Here is a 19801-nt window from a genome sequence, read left to right as displayed (position 1 = left end):
AACCAAGGATTTATTGTTAGCATTATATATTTTTTATTCGATATTTCTTCTAATATCGTTAATTAGTCTGTCGTAATATTCTGTTGCGGCTGACGTAGCACAGAATGCGTTTTACCTCACAATTATTATTCCCCATCGAATAATAGTCAGTACTAGGCAATGAAATCTTCGGTTGGAAATGATCTAAGGCCATGCCTTAATAAATGGAATGTCATGACTAGCTTTGATATATGCAGTGCAAAAGATGCCTCACATGTTTCTAAGGGTAACTTCTAGATATTTGAAGTGGGAAACAATTTAAAGATATTTTCATTCACAAGTGAATTGGTTGAACTTGGGGTATCTCCTGAATTCGCTTTCATGTTTTCCTCCACCCATTTTCTAATTCTGCTGGAAGATTTCTGTAACCCATTTGGGATCTCAGGTTTTTAAAGATATATTGAAGTTTCTTGGTCTAAAGTATGTCATATGGATAAACATGACTTTCAAATTCTGGAGGATTCTTCTCATGGGACCCGATCCACATATTCTACAAATCTGAGGAACACCAATAAAAATACCTGTATCACAATCCCCAGCATTCATTGGTCTTTAATACCTTCTTTCTTCCAGAATGTACATAAAACACACAATTCTTGGCAGAAAATAATACAACCACTTCTATATACATACCAGTAATCAAATATTAAAAATTTCTGACATTGCCTTTGTATTTCATACCTGCCCATTTTGGAATAAGGAATAATTGGAAAGGATACATTGTGTATCATACAAAGTGTTCAATTGAGGAGGAAACTTTACAACACCGAGAACAAAGAGAATGTTTTGCTGGCGATCAGTCTTTATCCTGCTGATATGATACACTAGTCATTCACAGGGTAGGTACCAAGTAGGCAGGTTCAAATCTGTCTGTCAGTCTTAATTTCAAACTGACTTGAATCCTATCAAAATGGTATGGGACACAATGTATAATTTATGGTGGACAAAACCATGTAACTGGCAGCTCCATTACAGGACAATCATTTTTACACATTTCACTAGTAAATCAATAAATAAGAAACCATCAGTTTTGAGCTATGTTATCAGTACAGATAGTACAACTATTTGTCAGTACCTGGCAAAACCGATATGGATGCCCACTCCCTATCCTTTCTATCTCACTGACATTTTGAATGCTGCAGCTGTATGTGAGAAATTGGTAGTCCATGTCTAAATTAATAGAAAAAGACCTAACAAAGGAATTTGTAATAAGCTGAGGCTGATACATGTCACAAGCACTTACAGGAAATAACTTGTGCTGATCTGCGTGTGATGCACAGTAGTTTGACATCAGATAATCAGAAGAATGAAGTTTCCTTCTCAACTAAATGTACTGTACTTGTCATTACAATGTCTCATATACCAAGTATACAGGTTTCAATGAATATTATATATTTGTAAAATGTGCTTGTAAAATAAAGACTGTCTTGTTATTTAAATTGTTCTCGAAGACATACAAGTTTTGCCAAATTTAAATCAGACAGAATGAAATTATGAGGCAGGCTTATTGCATGTGTGTGTGAAGAAAGACTTTCTACCACTAAAATCCATTTGTTGGCTTAAAATAATGAGATGTAAAACAATGTTTATATAAAAAATTAAAAAATACAGCTCAATATAAAATTAAACTTGTGTACTGTCATTAAATGCTTGTACACAATACTCATACCCAGTCCAAACATATGTACAAATTATAACATACTACATAACTGCAGTATTTGGGATACAAATCAATATAACCATTGAGCAGAGTGCATTTGCAGTTGTGAAACTTTACTTAATCATAACATTAACAGCACCACACTCATATTTCAGTCTTTTCTTACAAATTTCAATCTAGTTTTGCAATAACACACCATTTCAAATGTTCCCTCCCCCTAGATATTTTAAAACACGCTGCCTGACACCATTCATATGAAATACTTAATGACCTAACAGACATCCACATCATTAGCTTAGATCATCCCAACACTATCTCAAAGTGAATACAAGTATCTGATATAGCATGATTCAAGGTATAGGATTAACAAGTTCAATGTTTGTTAACTGACCTTAAACAAGCCTGAAAATGGCTGCCTTCTGGGTTGTTGTACTGATGATGAAGGCAGCAAGTACCTCTGAAATGTCAGTAAAGTCTACCAGACTACACGGCACAACAGCCCAGAAGACATCCATCTTCACATTCACTGCAATGAGAACCTGAAATCTCACTCAAACAACATTGTTTTAAATTTGAGTATATACTGATAATTTTTCACAAGTATCCATAGTGAGCTTGCTCTACTTAGTATTAAAAGTGATCCTATTAAAAACACGCAGAATCTCTACTGTTCTGTGTAAAATGAAACAAAAAATGCCACCACAGACTTTTCCACTTATGAGAAAACCAGTCTCTGCTGACAAATAAGCAGTATATGTTAAATTCATTTATTGGATAAGGTTTATACCATAAAATAGAAAGAGAAACGAGTAAGGATGCACAGATCAGTGCATACGTCTCCCTTACAATGAGATTCTCAATTTGATGGAATGAATTAGTATTTATTCTTGTGCATGATCAAGAAGTCTGTCGGAAAGGGAACACCAGTTTTGAGGAGACTCTGTACTAGCTTGTGTCTACATTCTTCTTAAAACAATGAAAACCGGTGGTTTCTGCTTCAAATTAAAATTATACTGCCATTTAATTCATCACCCTTGGCAATAAAATACCATGAATATAGGACATATTACTTAATATACAGCACTTGTTCTACTTGGAAGATGGTAAAATATAAATACTCATTATGTGACCAATATCTGGTTCAGGCTGTTCAGTGTAAAACTGATCTTTGTGCCATGATAATATCATAATACAGATACGTAATATCATAATACAGATACATATTAGAACAGAGTTGAACTACATTTACTTGCAGCTCTATAAGTATTAGAACAATTTTGTGAGTTTCTAATCTAAAGTGCATTTACTTACAACATATTGACTCATCTAGTTTATGTAATGGTTTGAAGGGACTCTCTTTGGACTTTCAAAAATTCATATCAAGTATACCACATATACACCACATATGGCATAAAATAAAAGATGAAAATTAACTTAACAAACTATATTTTGAATTTTATGTAAATAAATATATGCATGTAATCTTGGCTCCATTTTCCTGTTAATTATAAATATTTTCCCTAACTTTTCAATGTTAATATAACTATTCAAGTTCACTGTACAAATAAAAATAAAATAAAGTAAAGTAAACCAGTCCCACTACATGCCTTGTAGGTCATTTGGGGAGAGTGGAGGTATAGTTCCTACTCATTTTTGACCTCAGCACTAAATGGGTGTGCGCGGTCGGCATCACGCCCTGGCCGCGCTTTACCCCCAGAAAAGGATGCTGGTACCCACTGGACAGCAGGCTGGGTGAGCCCCAGAGCTGGTCTAAACAAAGGGGCTAGACGATAAATCCTCTTCCCCTGTTGGGGATCGAACCCCAGGCGTCCAACTCGTAGTTAGTCACTGTACTGACTGAGCTATCCTGGCTCCGTACAAATAAAATCAAAGTGTAAATATAAAATTAAGGACAAGAAATTAAATGTCTCGTAGCAATATATATTCAATAATAAAGCCGACTTATAATAGGAAAGAAAATTGAAGAGTATCTCAAACATGAAAGTGCCAGGACTTAATCCTGACTACTTAAGCACACTATCACTTACAATTGCAACATCATTCATTGAACTGAATGTGTATATACTGTTATCACAACAAATTCCAACTGTTGGGCAGTGTTAGCAGTGGTGATTAATTATTTCTCTCTGGGGGAGTTTGTGCAGAACCAGCTGCCTCGCCCAACACATTTTACTATACACAGTGTACCACCATTATATATCTAACAACTTATATAAGTCATTCAAAAATGTTTATTACATAAAAAGAAAGAAAGTTTTACTACTAATATATTACAATGTAAAATATTTATTGTTATAAAAGAGCTGATACTTATTTTATTCAGATCTCTAAACAAATACAAGATATATATCAATACATGCAGCAGTTCCCCTGAATTCCATGAAATGTGGCAACGTAGTATAGGGTTTATTCGATAATGTACATTTGGATGAGACATTTTTGGTTTCATCACATAACAACACTGGAACTGACATTTGCATTGAGAACTTTGTGCAACCAAGGGAATCACCAAATTGAAATTTTTCAGCCTCTAAATGATCCAAAGATTCTGCTCCCATAATAAATGTGAAATAAACCTTGGAGAAATTAACTTACACATAGATTTTAACAAATTGCTAATTAAAAGTAAAGGGGGAGCTCTATACAATCCTTAAAACTGACATCTCCATTTTTAACTGAGTAGACTTCTATTTCATCTGCTGTATAAGAAGTTCAAATTGTGTACCAAATTCAGCACACACTATTTCTACTTTAATTAACAAACATCAGTCTTGCAGGGAAAAAATACAACATCAAAACTATCAACTATTTTCCATGCAAAGAATTTGGAAAAAGTAACGATGGACAAGCACCAAGTCACAATTTAAAACTTTGTACACATATTATTTTTAGCTGCATATCTTGCTCTCATAAAAACTGGAATTTCTCGTAAGATTAACATAACATGAGAGTATTTTCAATACCTGTTCACAAACTTTTATCTAAAGTTTTGCAACAGTGACAATTAAAGCATATGCCATACCTTCAGACGGATAAAGCCCTTTTATGTTCCCATTCAACTCAGTGTGTAAACCTATTCCATTTGTATTATATAATGGGGGTGTATTGAAAATTTTCTCAAATTTAAAACACTGCACTTCAACTATTCTTAAATAACTTCAATGGTCATCTCAGCTTCACGGTAACATTCATGAAACACGGTAATTATTATGTACGGTTTGAATTTTATACACAATGTTTCAATGCTTCATCATTCTATATTTTGTATTTAAAAAATTCATTGTATGTAAAACAAACTTAACATTGTCATATTAATTTTAATAAGAGAAATTTCTACCAAACTTTCATCATTTCTACCTTTTTCTTTACGCAAAAATTTTCCACCTACTTTGCTACGTTTTTCTTCTTTCAAAATTTATTAACCACACTTTAACATTTCAATCATCTATAAAGATGTCTCTTACAGAATGAGGAAACACGTGTTTGTTCATTCACCTTGTCATGACAGTTAAGCTGCAGAAGAGTGTTACACAGTTGACCAATAAGGAATATTGTGAACCTCCTCTCATGTCTGTAAAGCTGTGGCAATCTCACGATGAATTCCAGCCAGTTCTTGTAGTCGCGCTGCTAGCTGTGCATTCAGCGTTTCCAGAACACGCTTTTGGGATTCCTGAGCTGACAGAGCAGTCTCCAACTGTGCCTGTGCTAACGATACAGCAGCCTGCAACTCTGTGTTCTCCTGCTGGAGGTTCTGTAACAAAAAGGGCATTCAACAGATCAGCTGACACATACAATGAAACAGACAACAGGTACAAATCATATTAAAAGTCTTTCTGTAATATATGTTTTTTCATTAAAAGCATAAATCAACAAAATGTCAGTACTCTAAAACCATTTTTTCTTGTAACTGTAACCTTATTTGTACAAATTTTCATGAGTGTCATAAATTAAAAGGTAATGACCTTTGAACTATTGTATTCTTATGCAAGGAGTGCCTACAACCTGTTGGTGATTGTTATTATAACGAAGAATTTTATTTTTGAAATTACTGCCTTTGGACAGAATTCCAAAAATAATAGCATTTAAAAAAAAAAACTGATCAACTGAAGACAGGAGTACAGGCAACTCCTAAACTCTGTGTATATAAAATATACCTCAGATAATGGGTGATATCCAACTTTAATAGTGGTGTCGTGAAATAATGTTATAACAGTACTGTAAACAAATATTATGCAGTAAGTCAAAGTTCACCTTGCAGCGTTCATCCTGAGAACGACCCTGCAGCGACTGTTGATCAGCTGGCAAAGATTGTTGTTTACAAAGCCTCTTTATCTCCTCATCCTTTGTTTTCAGTTCCTGTTCCAAACTCTCAACACGTGAACGTAACGACTGCAATTCTTTTCGCAATTCTGCAGCAGCTTCTGTGCTTCCTGTGCAAAATTACACCGCATGAGACACCAAAATGTTTCATACTCCATTTATATCTGACAGCAAAACAAACAACTTCAGTTCCTATTTCCTTCTTTGATGAAAGAACTCTGGTCTACTTCTGGCATAGATTTTAATGTGAAGTATGCGGATATATTTTATTTACGATACCCATTACATTATAGCATGTAGAAGACAAATTTAATTGGAATATAGCATCTACATCCAAGTGCTATGACTGTGACATTTAAGAATCATAATTTACAATTATTTATTTTTAATTACCTATACTGAATGCTAGCTTGTACAGAAACAGAAAAATAGGGGGGGGGGGATGTATATCTTTGTGATAATCACATACCTTTGGCAGCTTCAAGTTCAATATATTTTGTCTTCATTCTTTGATTTTCCTCCTTGTAGGAATGTAGCTGGCGTTTCCACTCCTCCACATTGGCAGTACTTTCTTGTAAGGCGCTTGTAAGTCGCATATTATTATTCTTAAGTGTTGCTAGTTCTATTTCCCACTTCTTTGCATTTGCTGAACTATAAAGAAAGTTAGTATTATCAGAATCAGCAAAAAGTCCTAGAACTGAATACAGTGAAACCTCGATGTATCGTTTTCGGCGGGGGTGGGAAATAAAAACGATGAATGCGGGAAAACGATAGATGCGGGAAAGCATTAAAAATTTTAAAAAACAAACAATGTTTCTCTTTCAAAGTTACTTCTTTTTACCAAAAAAGTCTTTAATGGACAACTGGTTTGTCGAAACTTTACGTTTTAGGCCAAACAGAGCACTTTCCACGTTCAAAATGCTTTCTTCGTCACGTTCACTAATATTATGCACATAAAAGAACGACTTCACTTTTGCCAATGCAGCGTGTGCTTCGGCAAAACTCGGCAAAGTTCGGGCTCGCATTCGTCGTTTCTCCCTCTTCCTCACCGCTCCCTCAACCTTCGCGGACTATAACAGGAAAAATGGAAGTACTATTACTGCCGAACTCAACGAAACGTAGCTGTAGAAGACACGATATGAACCAGAAGAATGAAAAAGTTTCGCTCGCCTTTCCTTTGTACTTATAATAAAAGCATTTGTGAAGAAATTCAAACTGCACATGCCATCTGGCATCGCTGGAACGAAATATGAGTGCACCCAAATTAAAATCGTAAAATTTCTGACAATGGGCACCGCCATTCACTCCAACTATCACCCCTGCACCGCTGACCCCTCATTCCAAAAGAATGTGCTGGTTGGGCGACATAACAGGTTACCGCTACTGTTTATTCCAAAAACATTGTGCGTCTTTCGGTATTAATTTATCTCTAAACCCAGCATTTTAAATTCTCAGAAACGATCATTGCGGGAAAATTGTGGGCCGGGACTAAGATTTTTGAACGATCGATGCGATAAAACGATAGTTCGAGGAACGATAGAAGCGGGAAAACGTAACATTATTTTATATGGGATGTATTCGGGACCGAACAAAACGGACGATGCATCCGGGAAAACGATAGTTCCGGGAACGATGGATAGAGGTTTCACTGTACTAAGGTTACCCTCATTAACAACAGCAACTCCTCCTAAATACTGGGATTGGGGACTACTGGCACATAACGTATTTTGTACAGGAATAGGTGAAGTGTAATGTGCACAGTAAGATCACCTTCTCCTCCTACTTTCCAGCAGACTTCTCATGGCCTATATACAGTCAACATTACTTACCTCTGTGCCAAGGCCAACTTCAGTCGGTCATTCTCATACTTCAGCTGAGCCTCTGCTGAACCTGCCGGAATGGCAGTCACTACCGCTGCAGGTGCTGGGGGTTTATCCCCTGTAGTCTTCGCCTGATGCTTGGGACTTTCACCAGGCTGGATGCATACAACACAATTTTAACCACAGTCTATTTCATTTTAAAGTTGGTTTATAAAAGAAGAAACAGATTTGTAAGATAATGCAACTTACCTGACAGCTTTTGAAGAAAGTACATTAAATGAAGCACCTACCTTCAATGGTTTCAACACTGTAATATTGTTAAATTCTAAAGGGCAGATAACACTCATACCTTACAAACCTATAATTCTATCAAGATGGTCAAGAGCATCTGATTATTTAACTCGTATCCCATCCATTAAGCCGAGAAACGTGAAATATGTAGGAATAGAAACTGAATTGTGCTCTGTTGGTACTAACTGACAGAGTTAATATATCTCTCTCACTCATCAATAAACTGCCCGGACATTAAAACTAAATTTTGATCTTTGAGATGTAATGCTGCATGGACATCAGATTTGAAGATGGTGGAAGAATGCCCAATATATGAGCTGGACGGTAATCTGAAAGGAGCAGGTGTAGCTCAGTCAGTATAGCAACTGCCTATGGACTGGATGACCAGGGTTTGATTTCCAATGGGGGCAGAGAATTGTTCCTCCAGCCTCTGCATCCGGACCTGCTCTGCAACCTATCCAGCCTCGTGTCCAATGGGTACCGGGGTAATTTCCCAGGAAATGCAGCCAGCGCATGACGCTGACCGATCACCCCTTAACTAATGCCGAAATTAACAACGAGTAGGAGCTATACCCCCCCCCAAAGTGCCTACATGGTATCTAGCAGGACAGCTTTACTTGATGATTGTCTTCTGGGTTGTTGCACTGTGTTGTCTGGTATTAGTTTACTGACGTTTCAGAGATAGCAAAGCAGGAAAATCAGTTAACTTCTACCAGCCTATATGATGCAGCTGTGAGAACCTAAAATCTCACCTGGATACTAAAAACCGCCTAAACAATGTCAGTACCTGAAGTCCTGAAAGAGACTGGCTGCGTTGATGAGCAGTCATTGAAGATTTCAAGGTACTGGAGTCTCCAGCAGACCCTCCTATCACTACATTAGGCACTGCATTGTTGCTTACTACAGTGGAAGCAGCAGCTGGTGCTGGCGAATTGATGGTGCTGTTGTGCGAAGAGGCAGTTGTGGTGTTGGTGCTGTTTGGAGGGTCCAGCAACAGTGTCGAGTCACTTGGTGGCAACAGAGTCTCTGTAGATCGGGGCGGAGGAACACAGGCTCGTGCAGTTATGGGACTTGCATTGGCACTTGTTACAGGTGTGACACCAGTGCCAGTGCTACCACCAGTGCCATTTGTTGTTGGCTTTGAAGCTGCTTGGCGAGTTGCTTCTTTCACTTCTTGGAATTTCTCAATAAACTAAAAGTAGATTATAAACAGTAATAAATACTGATCAGATGGTTGGAACAGAATATATGCCAATTATCAATGCATAAATATATTTTGACAGAACATCATTATCATTAAGTAAAATAATTCTGTCCTAGTACAGTCAAAAAATAAGAAAACTCACTTTAGTGAGCTCTGCTTCTGATGAAAATCCTAGACCGTACACCGTGTTGGCACGGACATCTGACCACTGGCCAAACTTCTGTGATGTTTTAGTGAAGGTCATATTGGGTGTAATTGTGCTGTTGATCACTGCCTATAAATGAAGCCAACAAATGACAAAATCCGTTAACTACAACAACCAAATGGCAACATAAACATGGTCAAACATTCCTAAGTCACAGACTTACGAATTACAGTTTTTATGCCATTTTTCTATTATTAAGCTCTGTGGATGCCAAATGACATCAATAAATCAGGAGTTTGGTACCAATATATATCCTGAAAATCGATATATGGTATCATACAATTTCTTGGTAGCATAAATTTAGTCTTATTTACCAGAAAATATTGAAAAACTGCAGCTCCATTCATTGTTGTACATTTGGGGAAACATTTCAGTTTGTTATTAAGAAGGAAAAAAGCATGAGTAACAATAAAAATTGTGCAATACACATGAAAACAATATTGCATAATACATCTTCAGTATCCTGAGGACGAGGACGGTTCTCCGAATGTTGGTGTTTTCAACTTCAAACCACCTGACATGGCTGGTAACCAGAGAAGAATTCATTATGTAGTAAGACTGAATTCTATTAGTTCAAATTTAAAAGGTTTTAATTTCAAGAACAACCTTCCACTGTAATTTCTCTAAGTAAGCCAATTAATATTAATAATAATAGGAAACATACAATGCCTAAACAATTTAATTACATAACCTCAGCAATTTAAAAAGTTCTGGACTAATAAAACTGACAATGATATCAACATTTCTCATATTGCTATGAAACCTGACTTATGGGTACAGAGTAAGACCAAAGAATTACAAATAAATGTGGTTAATTGATCATTAAATATTGCCGTTAGGTTAACCAATGTGCGACAGAAAGAAAATCCATACAGAGCCAGTTATTGAAAACAGAACTGCCTTGCATGACATGCATTTATCTTCCATAACAGCGGTGGCTGACACGAGCTGCTCTGAACAATGAAGCTGATGTTCTTACAACCTACGGATTTCACGGAGGCAGACCTCAATCCCATAAAATCCTCCTCATGTACGTCATCTGCAGATGACAAACTTACTACACAGGGGTATATTATTCGTAACCTGTCGAGGCTAAATGTTGAACAATATCATTCACGTCACACAATCATTTCGTTCGCAATCTGTTATTACATTAACGCCATTCTATAGTGCATCTTGACGTACTCCTCTACCAGACACTACAGGCTAACAATCGGTAGTAGAGGATGGTCTGTTATCTCATTAAGACGTGTTTCTAGTTGTAATTACAGCGATGTTCATCAATAATTAGGCCAACCTTGATTAATTGTGTACAGCGAAAGCAGAAACACTAGCAATAGTCTACGAAGGCGAATGTCAGTTCAACCAAGCACCCCCCCCCCTCCCCGCAAAAGAAAGAAAAATACTCGAAGAGAAATCGCATATTTTTGGAAGATTTGTTACAACTATCACGAAAATCATCATGTCTCTGCTCTACTGTTCATTAAAAAAAAAAAAAAAAAAAAAAAGAGAGAGAGAGAAAGAAAGAAAACGCTGTCTTCATTTGACTTTGCACTGAAAAACTTTCTCCAAGAGACGCAATGAACTATCAACCCATTCTACTTGTATACTGCAAATATTTACGAAAATCAAAGTGATAATATTACTTTATGAAAGGACCTCTATCAAATTCCACCAGAACCCGTCAGATGGGCTCTCGTCAATACTGAGTACGGACAGAAAGACGTAATAAATCAAAACAGTTTAGAAAGTGAACAGGTGTCAAATACGAGACCCAGACTGGTAATAAGGACAAGACATTTGGTTTAGTTACTGTTACAGAACTTTGTTGTTTTGCGAGTCTTGTTGAGGGGCTCTTACCTTTGTGCCTTCGACGCTAATGATACGGTACAAACTGCGGGTTGAGTCATAGAAGAATGAGACGCTGACCGCAGTGGAGGATGCCGAGATCCAGGAGCGCTTTGTCTTAGGATCAATATGGAACACGTGCGCCTTGCAGGAGAAGATTGGCTGTTCACTGCAAACACAACACGCAAACCACGCAACTTGTTAGGGCTTCGTTTGGAGATGCTGCCTTATCACATAAAGTCAACTCATACTTGTTTCCATCCAAAAGTGAACGATAAATCAACTGGCTAGTTCGATGCTATTAATTACATATAAAGTATTCGATGTCGATATTGGTATCTACCTACAGATCCACACGGCGTTACGAACCCAAAGGTCCAATATCAACGTCCTCACATCCGTGAGAACCTAAAGTTTCACAAAATATTTAATGATTACTTGCGCCCCCTTATCATATGTTTTGAGACTCGAAAAATAGTGGATGTATGTCTGGAGCTGCCAAGAAAGAACCTGGTCGTGGGTCCACAGCAAATTATTCCGGTATTTTCGAGGGTCGAAATAATTTCGGAGCAGATATGGAAGGTGCACGCAATCTTATAAATAAAAGACAAACATTTCTGAACGAAGAATCTCCTAAAATGTATATTGTATTTTCCACTCGTCTGTTTGTATGTCTTGAAGCTGTTAGATGCCATGATAGTTAGGACAAAACGCATTCGACGGTAAACGAGGAGGCAAAGAAACAGAAAACGAAGAAAATGTGTGTAAATTTCTAGCGAGCTACAGCTGGCAGCATTCCATCTTGTGCTTTCCCGTCCAGCTTGTTACCTCTATTAAGGCTGTAATTAAATTCCGCCTGAGCCCGCTCAAGTACCTGCCATTACCGAATTCATCTTCGCTGCAGGATTTTCGCTTCAAGAAATTTTGTACTTGGTACACATATCAAGGAAGGCATAAAATAGATACAAAGGTTGTCTGTGGCCTTTGTACAGACTTATGAGTGCTTTAATACAACCCCTGTAGGGATTGACGAAACCCGCTAAAAAGTGGTTCCCCGGGCGGAGCTTTGAACCCGAGACCTCCCGAATACGAAACATAGGGGCCCTAGGTAGGGATGGGAGTATAATATTACAATCGATGTTTGGGAAATAGGTTTAAAGAGTGTGGATTGGATTCATTTGGCTCAAGGCTGAGGCTGGTAGCGGGTTCTTCTGAACCTTCGGGTTACACAGGAGGAGGGAAGTTTCTTGACCAACTGAGCGAACTATTCGCCTCTCAAGGATTCTGGTCCACGAAGTTATTCCGTTCCACTCTCGATCACACACTTTCTCTGTTCTCACTGTTGCCACTGGACGTCTCGTTTTACCTCGGCCTTCAGTCGCGTGCCCTGTCCCACCCTAAAGCTGACCCTGATGATGGATGCAGAAAATTCTTCTAAAACGTTGGTAAATTTCTACCATACTACACTGCGCTTCCACTACCAGAATACCCCAAATCCTACAAAGTACTCCCTCAGGGGCTCTTTTATTTTCAAATAACACTATCTAGACTATGAATTCTATTACACACACTCATGTTTGACACGAAGTTATTTAACAGAATTTTTGCTGACGAAGAGGACGGAATTAAGGAATATTTCGCTACGAGCAATAGTACGAAATTCGTCCCGTTTGGGAACACGGAAAGCATCATTTTCGACAATTACCTTCCTGCGCCATCACATACCGTTTATAGCACACAAATGCAACGAACACGCATAGTGTTAGACTTCTTATATCTGTGTCAACAACTTCACTTGCTGAAACGACTTTTAGTAGAAGAAAACAAAAATATTACTCTTGAAAGCAATTATAAAGACGTGCGGTGAATTCCAGGAATATGAACACTACTCATCTGTAATGACTAATTCTGTCTAAAGTAGGAGACTCAGGAGAACAGAAGTGGAGCGGTCTGGCGTTCTGACGCGTTGTCATGGCGAGGCGAATGTGAGGGACTTCTCTTCCTTTATGAGAACATTTATCAGCCACAAGAAAAACGTACAAAGACCAGAGATCATGTTTCCTAATACGATAAAGGGGCAAATAATAGCGCACTAGCTTTCAAGTCTTCCACGTCTATTCTCCTGCATGGACCAACTTTAGATAGGGGAATTGGGGAAATATGCAAACAGTTAAAGATACGTTTAACAAGATAGATATTTAATTTAAATAAAAGAATGCAGATGAGACGGCCACTTGCCTAAGTCCTTTAGGCACTTACAGTACCAAAATCTCATCCCTGGTTGTGCGGAATATGAGCATTGCTTGCAACTATTTTCATTGAAGCAATTACAAAGGACGGCTAAGCTACATCCCCGACAAAGAAAGTAAACAGGCATATTTTACAATGTTATTACACTTTTTTTTGCTGTTTCGCAGTATTTCTGCACTCCAAATAATATTACTCCCTCTTAAATCACTCGACTAAAAATCATTGATTACGGTAACAGTGGGTCAATTACAATTCTTATTACAATCATCGAAGATAAATACCCTTTTGCTGACCCGAGCTCAGATTACCTTCACAAGCAGTAATCACATTACCCGAGACGCTGATATTAATTTCCGAAATCTGCCAACAATGCTAGATAGACTGAAATTCAATCAAACATGCATTTGTGACTAAAGGTATATACGATCAGGTCACAGATTTAAGAAAAGAACTGAAAGTACTCATATTCCCCTGAATTCCCCTACAGTCATAACTTACCGCTTTCGGCCCAAGAGGAGACTGCACAGATAGAGTTGCTGCAGCTGATCGGCTCTCAGCTCGGCTCCAGACATGACCCGTAGCCCCTACATTGCGATGTTAGTCTATCGTTCGTCACCACGAGACAGCACATTAACACAACACAGGGAGTCATGATTGAATCCATTGTAAAGACAAATTTTTCTCTCTTCACGCATGTTAAAAAAATTGTGAGAAAAGAATTTCAGATCAGCGCAACTTTTCACTGGCAATGTGCATTTTCAGTGTCACCAGTTATTCAGATATTTCCCTTTGTTAAAAATATCTGTAATTACAGCACACTAACACGCCAAATTCAACTGATGAATACCTCAATTGATGACTTAAGTCTATACAGAAATATTTCGCTTTTAGTACCAACGACGACAAATATACACAGACATTACGATCGCCACGAAGTGACAACCAAAAGCCTCACAATCACGGACGTTCATTCTTGGCGATTAAGTTTTGGGACTAAGTGCGTAATCTTGATAGTGCTGGAACTGTCCGTTTTACACCATTTGAAGGTAAAAGCAAATCTGACGTGTGAATGGGGGCGACAGTAACAGAATTATGGGCTACACACTGGCTGGTCTGCCGTCCTATTACATGTACACGTTGTCGCCATTTATAAGTCATTAAAAATTATATACTGAATTTATTGTTAATACACGCTACTGAAAGATAATGTCATTATCAGAGGAAAAAACAACACAATTTTTATAAGTTCCTGACAGTTTATAAATTCACCACGAAAACGTCAATCAGATTAGTCCGTAACCCAGCTGAGATTCAAATCAAATACCTTATGAACATAGTCCAAATTGATGCCCGAAAACAAACACCAAAAATGCATTTTCCATACAACCATACAAGAAAGTAACAACTGAAGTAGTAGGTCTGACGGGTATTTCCCACTCACAGGGGTAATGAAGGTCACTGTGCTGCAGGATGTCACTGACGTTCACAATAAAATGTCTTACCGCTAATACGCACACAGCTTACAAAATAAAAACACATCTACAACGTCTTAACGTACAAATTCTGAGTTAAAGTTCATTTATCTCAGATATTTGAATCAAGCACTAGATGGCGGCATCAACTATAAGCAGTTATCTTACAGTGTACCTGACCATCATTCCCCGTCCTCCCCCACTCTTGTATGCAAAAGGACATTATTAGAAGATACTCCGGTTAGCAACAAAAGCGATACCACAGGACAAGGAAAGATCAACGGTGAAAAAAGATGTCATACTAATGTTTAGCTTTTAAATCTTCAGGCGGTAATATATTAAAAAAATCTGCTTCCAATACCAAGGTACTGCAATTAGGCTAGAAACTATTAACATTTTTCTAAGACTCGTACTAAATAATGCGGCTGACAGACGGAAACGTAGCGATGCAACATCTTCCGAATGAACTAATGCGCAAACTTTCCCGTCCGATTGACACATGTACGTACGAACATACGTTCCGAAAAAATTCTAACTTTCAATCACAATACCAGTTCAAGTAATTCATTAATTAACTGAGATCACACGGTATTACAGTCAAAACAATGTATGTTACGTTGTGAAAATTGTCACGCAAAGTATAAAGGACTTAGTTAGGGTTGTGTTAATTTTGTGTAGGTAGTTTGGTGAGGGATCAAATTCACAAGTAGACGCATATTTCAGCCCAAGGGTATGGCAAATATAGGCCATTGAAATTTGAAGTTAATTTATTTTCATGATTATTTCTGCCCAACTACAGGTTTCTGAATTGTCATAATAATGTGAAGTTCAGTTCAGTTTGAGTTCAAGGTTATTTCAAGTTCACGGCAATATTAGCCGACGGGTTTGCCGAACAGAAGCTTAAAAGTTTTCAAGGTCATGTATGTCATTCTTATTTGTGCCGAACCGTTGGTCTCTCAATGATCATACTGTAAATTGGAGTTCATGGTTAGATCAAGGTCACATTATCAGCCCCATGGTTTGCCGAATAGAGGCCTTGACGTTTTCATGGCAATTTCTTCTTATGCTTATTTCTGCCTAACTGTATCTCTCTCAATGGCCATACTCATGTTATTCTGAGGTCAAAGATAGGTCATGTTCAGGTCAAAGTCACGACATTATTAGCCCAAGGGTTTGCCGAGCAGAGGCGTTTAACTGTTTCAAGGTCATTTTAAGATTATTCATCATGCTTATTTTTGCCGAACTGTAAGTCTCTGAATCGCTATACTCATGTCAATTCGAGGTCCCATTTAGGTCAAGTTCAAGTCAGGGTGAAATTATCAGCCCAAGGTTATGGCGAATAAAGTCCTTTAAATTTTTAAGGTCATTTTAAGTCACTTGTCATGCTAACGTTCGCTAAGCGGTAGGTCTGCGAATGGCCAAGGTCATGTTAAGGTTAGGTCATAATTATATCGAGGTCATGCCAAGGTCACGTCAATATCAGACCAAGGCTATGCGGAATATAGGCTAATTCATGAAAACTTTTGTCTATCTAAACATCACTAAAACGTAAGACTAGGGATGGTATGGGTTGGCAGTGTCATAACGGCAGCTGGGCGAGGGTGAAAGGTAAAATTGTAGGGCGGGGATTTCCTCCATAGGCGAAGCGTCCGGTGAATAATACACTTCACTTATATTGTGCCGTTGCCAAGTTTTACCTACACTTCCCTCTACACATTGTGGTAATTAAGAAAGAAAATATGATACTTTTTAGCCTTACCAACGAGAGGGGACTCTTGAGTTCCACACAGAATTTTAAAATTATTACTATCGGTGATTAATATCCTAGAGAAATAAAACTCAAATCAACGAGCAACTTAATAAGAAAAAAAAAACTCGAAAATAGTCTTACTGAGTCGATAACTCAGCGTATGGATGGATACTTGCTTTGTAGAGAACAATCCATTTCTCTAAAGCCTTGCGGGATCGACAACTTCTCTGACACATGTGCAATGCGTGAAGTCTAATACATGCATGACGAACACTGTCAAGGTCGACTTTTCAGTTACTACTCCTTATTTAATACAGGAAGACTGCATTAAGGTGTCATGGCCGTATGTTCATTAGTGTGTGTTTCACTACGATATGTAGCAAGTACAATTCTGTATGTTTAATATTTCTGAAATATAAGCAATACTTAATACGAAATTTGTCATACAGACTACATAGCGCAGAACTGTAGGATTAATGAATCTGAAAGGACATGGAAGGAAGTGGTCGTGGCCTCAGGTGCTATTCCGGTATTCACGTGGAAGGACCAAAAAACAACAGAGAGGACAATCATTCTCCGGGTTGAAATTTGAACCCAGGATCTCCCGAACACGAAACAGGAATGTTAACCACTCAACTGCCACTTTCATTCTCAGGCGTTGTCAAATACCCTCGTCACGGAAGGTGCTGAAATTGTTCGCATCTGACGTCAATACACAACCCGAATCAATGCTCAAAATTCGTGAAAACACTGTTACATAACGGCAGAAATGGCTGCAGTCAGCGAACGACTTTTTTTTAGATTGGGGCAGGGTCTTCTGAGATGACCTGGTCTCTATCAAATTCAGAACATCGCGTCTCCAATTGCAGGCGAACAAAATGACTGACAAGCGACCACCGCAGTGTGTATAAGTATTCATATTTTCTGATACTTCCTGTATATTTCATGTTCCGTGCCAATTTTCTGTATGACGTGCCACTTCAAAATTATGTTAGATTTTATCTTCATGTAGAAGAGTTACACCATACGGACAAAATCTATGTTCGCTAAACAGCTTTCATAAGAAATCCCAATGCCGAATGCCATTCTAATCTGTTAAGTACTCATTTTATGAGATCCATGTTAACAACGCATAAATCTTAAACTTATAGACTTATGAACCTTGCTTAAGTATTCGACTCAACATACACTGGTCTATAAATATTCGAAACGATTAGCACCCGCAAAAACTAAATTCTGGTAACATAATTCCCAGGAATCCTTAACTCGTGACATATTTATTTCTGTCATATAATAAAGAAGAGACGGCTCCAGTTTGTGATACGGAAGCTCGATTTTATTTCGCCCTTTATCGCGGTGAAGTGGTAAAATCGAAGAACGATGTTTCGTAGGAAGTACATGGCAAACGTGTTGTGCGGGTTGTCTGCGCAGCAGTATCAGCAGGCGAAAAAGCAGTTGAGACTCGCCCAGGAAATGCAGCGATCATCAATCTGTCCCTTAAATTCAGAAAGTAATCCATTCTTATCCACAGCGAGGGCCTGGAAAGAGCTAAATTCAATTTTCGTAAGTGGGACTACAAAAAGTTCCTTTCTACGTCTGACTTGCAATTTTGGGTGAATCCACGTACAAATTTTTTGGAGCTCTTTCATCGGATGTTCTGGCGCTGCAACATTCTAGTTGCACTTCCCAGACGTTTTCCGCCGTTTTTCCCGATGGTATGATTTTGTAACCGAACTTGTTTGTATACTGGTAACGCTCCAGATTTATGATTCAGGACACGCCGGTTTGACTCTACAGGTTTTCCTCCCACTCTCCTAGTGAACACAGGGATATTAAATTGAAACAGGCCACAGCCGCTTCCTTAGAAATATTCAACCACCCATGACCATCTCATCCGACACTAAACAATTTCTGTAGTTGAAACTGGACAGTTTTTTGAGGCGACAAACAGCACGTTCTTTAGCTGCACAGTTAATGGTATCGATAATTAACGACAATTCAGATAAAATATAATTCGATTTACACCAAAATATGCAACAGAAACATATAAATGACTGCAGAAAACAAATACTCATCCGAAAAGAAGCTGATGTTAAAAACTAACACCAGTACATTCATTGCTCATGCTGATGAATCTCGTAATTTCGAGATATGTAACAAACGAAAAAGAATTCGATCCGAAGAAAAGATGTTTTGCCTTCCCCCCCCCCCCCCCCTATTATCTACCCAGAATTCCTGAAACCAAATGCATATATATTTAACACGGTCCTGGTATAAGACTATTCCTTGTGCTGGCTCATTCGTAGACGCCTTTTTCCCTCCCAAACAGCGTCATTCAGGTAAACTAATTCTCGAAACACGCAACTGTGTGACGGGAAAATGGTTTCAGGAACAAAGTGTCAATTCTCTAAGAAGCAAATGGCTTTTTCGTTATGGTGCCAGGCCTAAATTAAGTTGGGGCGAACCCATACGCAATGGAAGACGCTGGCATTGAAGCAACAGACGACTTACAAGAAGCAAATTATATCGCCCGCCTTTTGTCATCAATATTTGTGCAAGAAATGTTACTACCTTCCTTCTTGCAACAAACTGCAGGTACAGTCAAGCTCATTTTCAATCAGAACAAGGATGAATATAACAGCGAGTTCCTAGAAAGCACCTGGATAAAGGGCGTAAGACAAAATTCTTGTTAACGATCCTAATACCTTAATATCATTAAATAAGAATGCCTTAATAGTTTATCCCAAGAATGTCAACATTATCCTTTTCAATATACTCACAAAAACCAGCACAATGATTGAAAAATGCCATAAATAGGATTACCAAATAACGCAAATACGTACAAGCACCCCATTTCCTTTACGAAAGCGCAAAATATTAATTGAACACAATAGTTTCAATAACGCCAAGGATGCCATGTA

The 19801-nt window shown here is 38.1% G+C and overlaps 1 protein-coding gene across 6 annotated transcripts in view; it reads right to left on the bottom strand.

The window, feature by feature from the left end:
• Positions 1–565: 565 nt before the first annotated feature.
• homer (protein) overlaps positions 566–19801 on the bottom strand; it is a 29504-nt gene continuing 10268 nt past the window's right edge. For 3 of the 6 annotated variants that reach the window (XM_022069481.2, XM_022069479.2, XM_087344145.1), the window contains 7 exons: positions 11421–11577; positions 9498–9629; positions 8939–9343; positions 7870–8015; positions 6510–6691; positions 5972–6150; positions 566–5471 (listed from right to left, as the gene is read on the bottom strand). In XM_022069481.2, coding sequence (XP_021925173.2) covers positions 5286–5471; positions 5972–6150; positions 6510–6691; positions 7870–8015; positions 8939–9343; positions 9498–9629; positions 11421–11577 — 1387 coding nt within the window. In that variant the 3' untranslated portion in view covers positions 566–5285. Of the gene's footprint in view, positions 5472–5971; positions 6151–6509; positions 6692–7869; positions 8016–8938; positions 9344–9497; positions 9630–11420; positions 11578–14156; positions 15308–19801 lie in introns of those variants that run through there. The other 3 variants (XM_087344142.1, XM_022069480.2, XM_087344143.1) reach the window with 3 other exon arrangements.

The sequence above is a fragment of the Zootermopsis nevadensis genome, unplaced genomic scaffold (genome assembly GCF_977971745.1).
Source record: "Zootermopsis nevadensis isolate Lab colony 2312 unplaced genomic scaffold, Znev_1.0 Znev_ptg000007l, whole genome shotgun sequence".
Classification (NCBI taxonomy): Eukaryota; Metazoa; Arthropoda; class Insecta; order Blattodea; family Termopsidae; genus Zootermopsis; species Zootermopsis nevadensis.
Note: the sequence above shows the minus strand (reverse complement) of the source record. Positions and strands in the feature narration are given on the sequence as shown.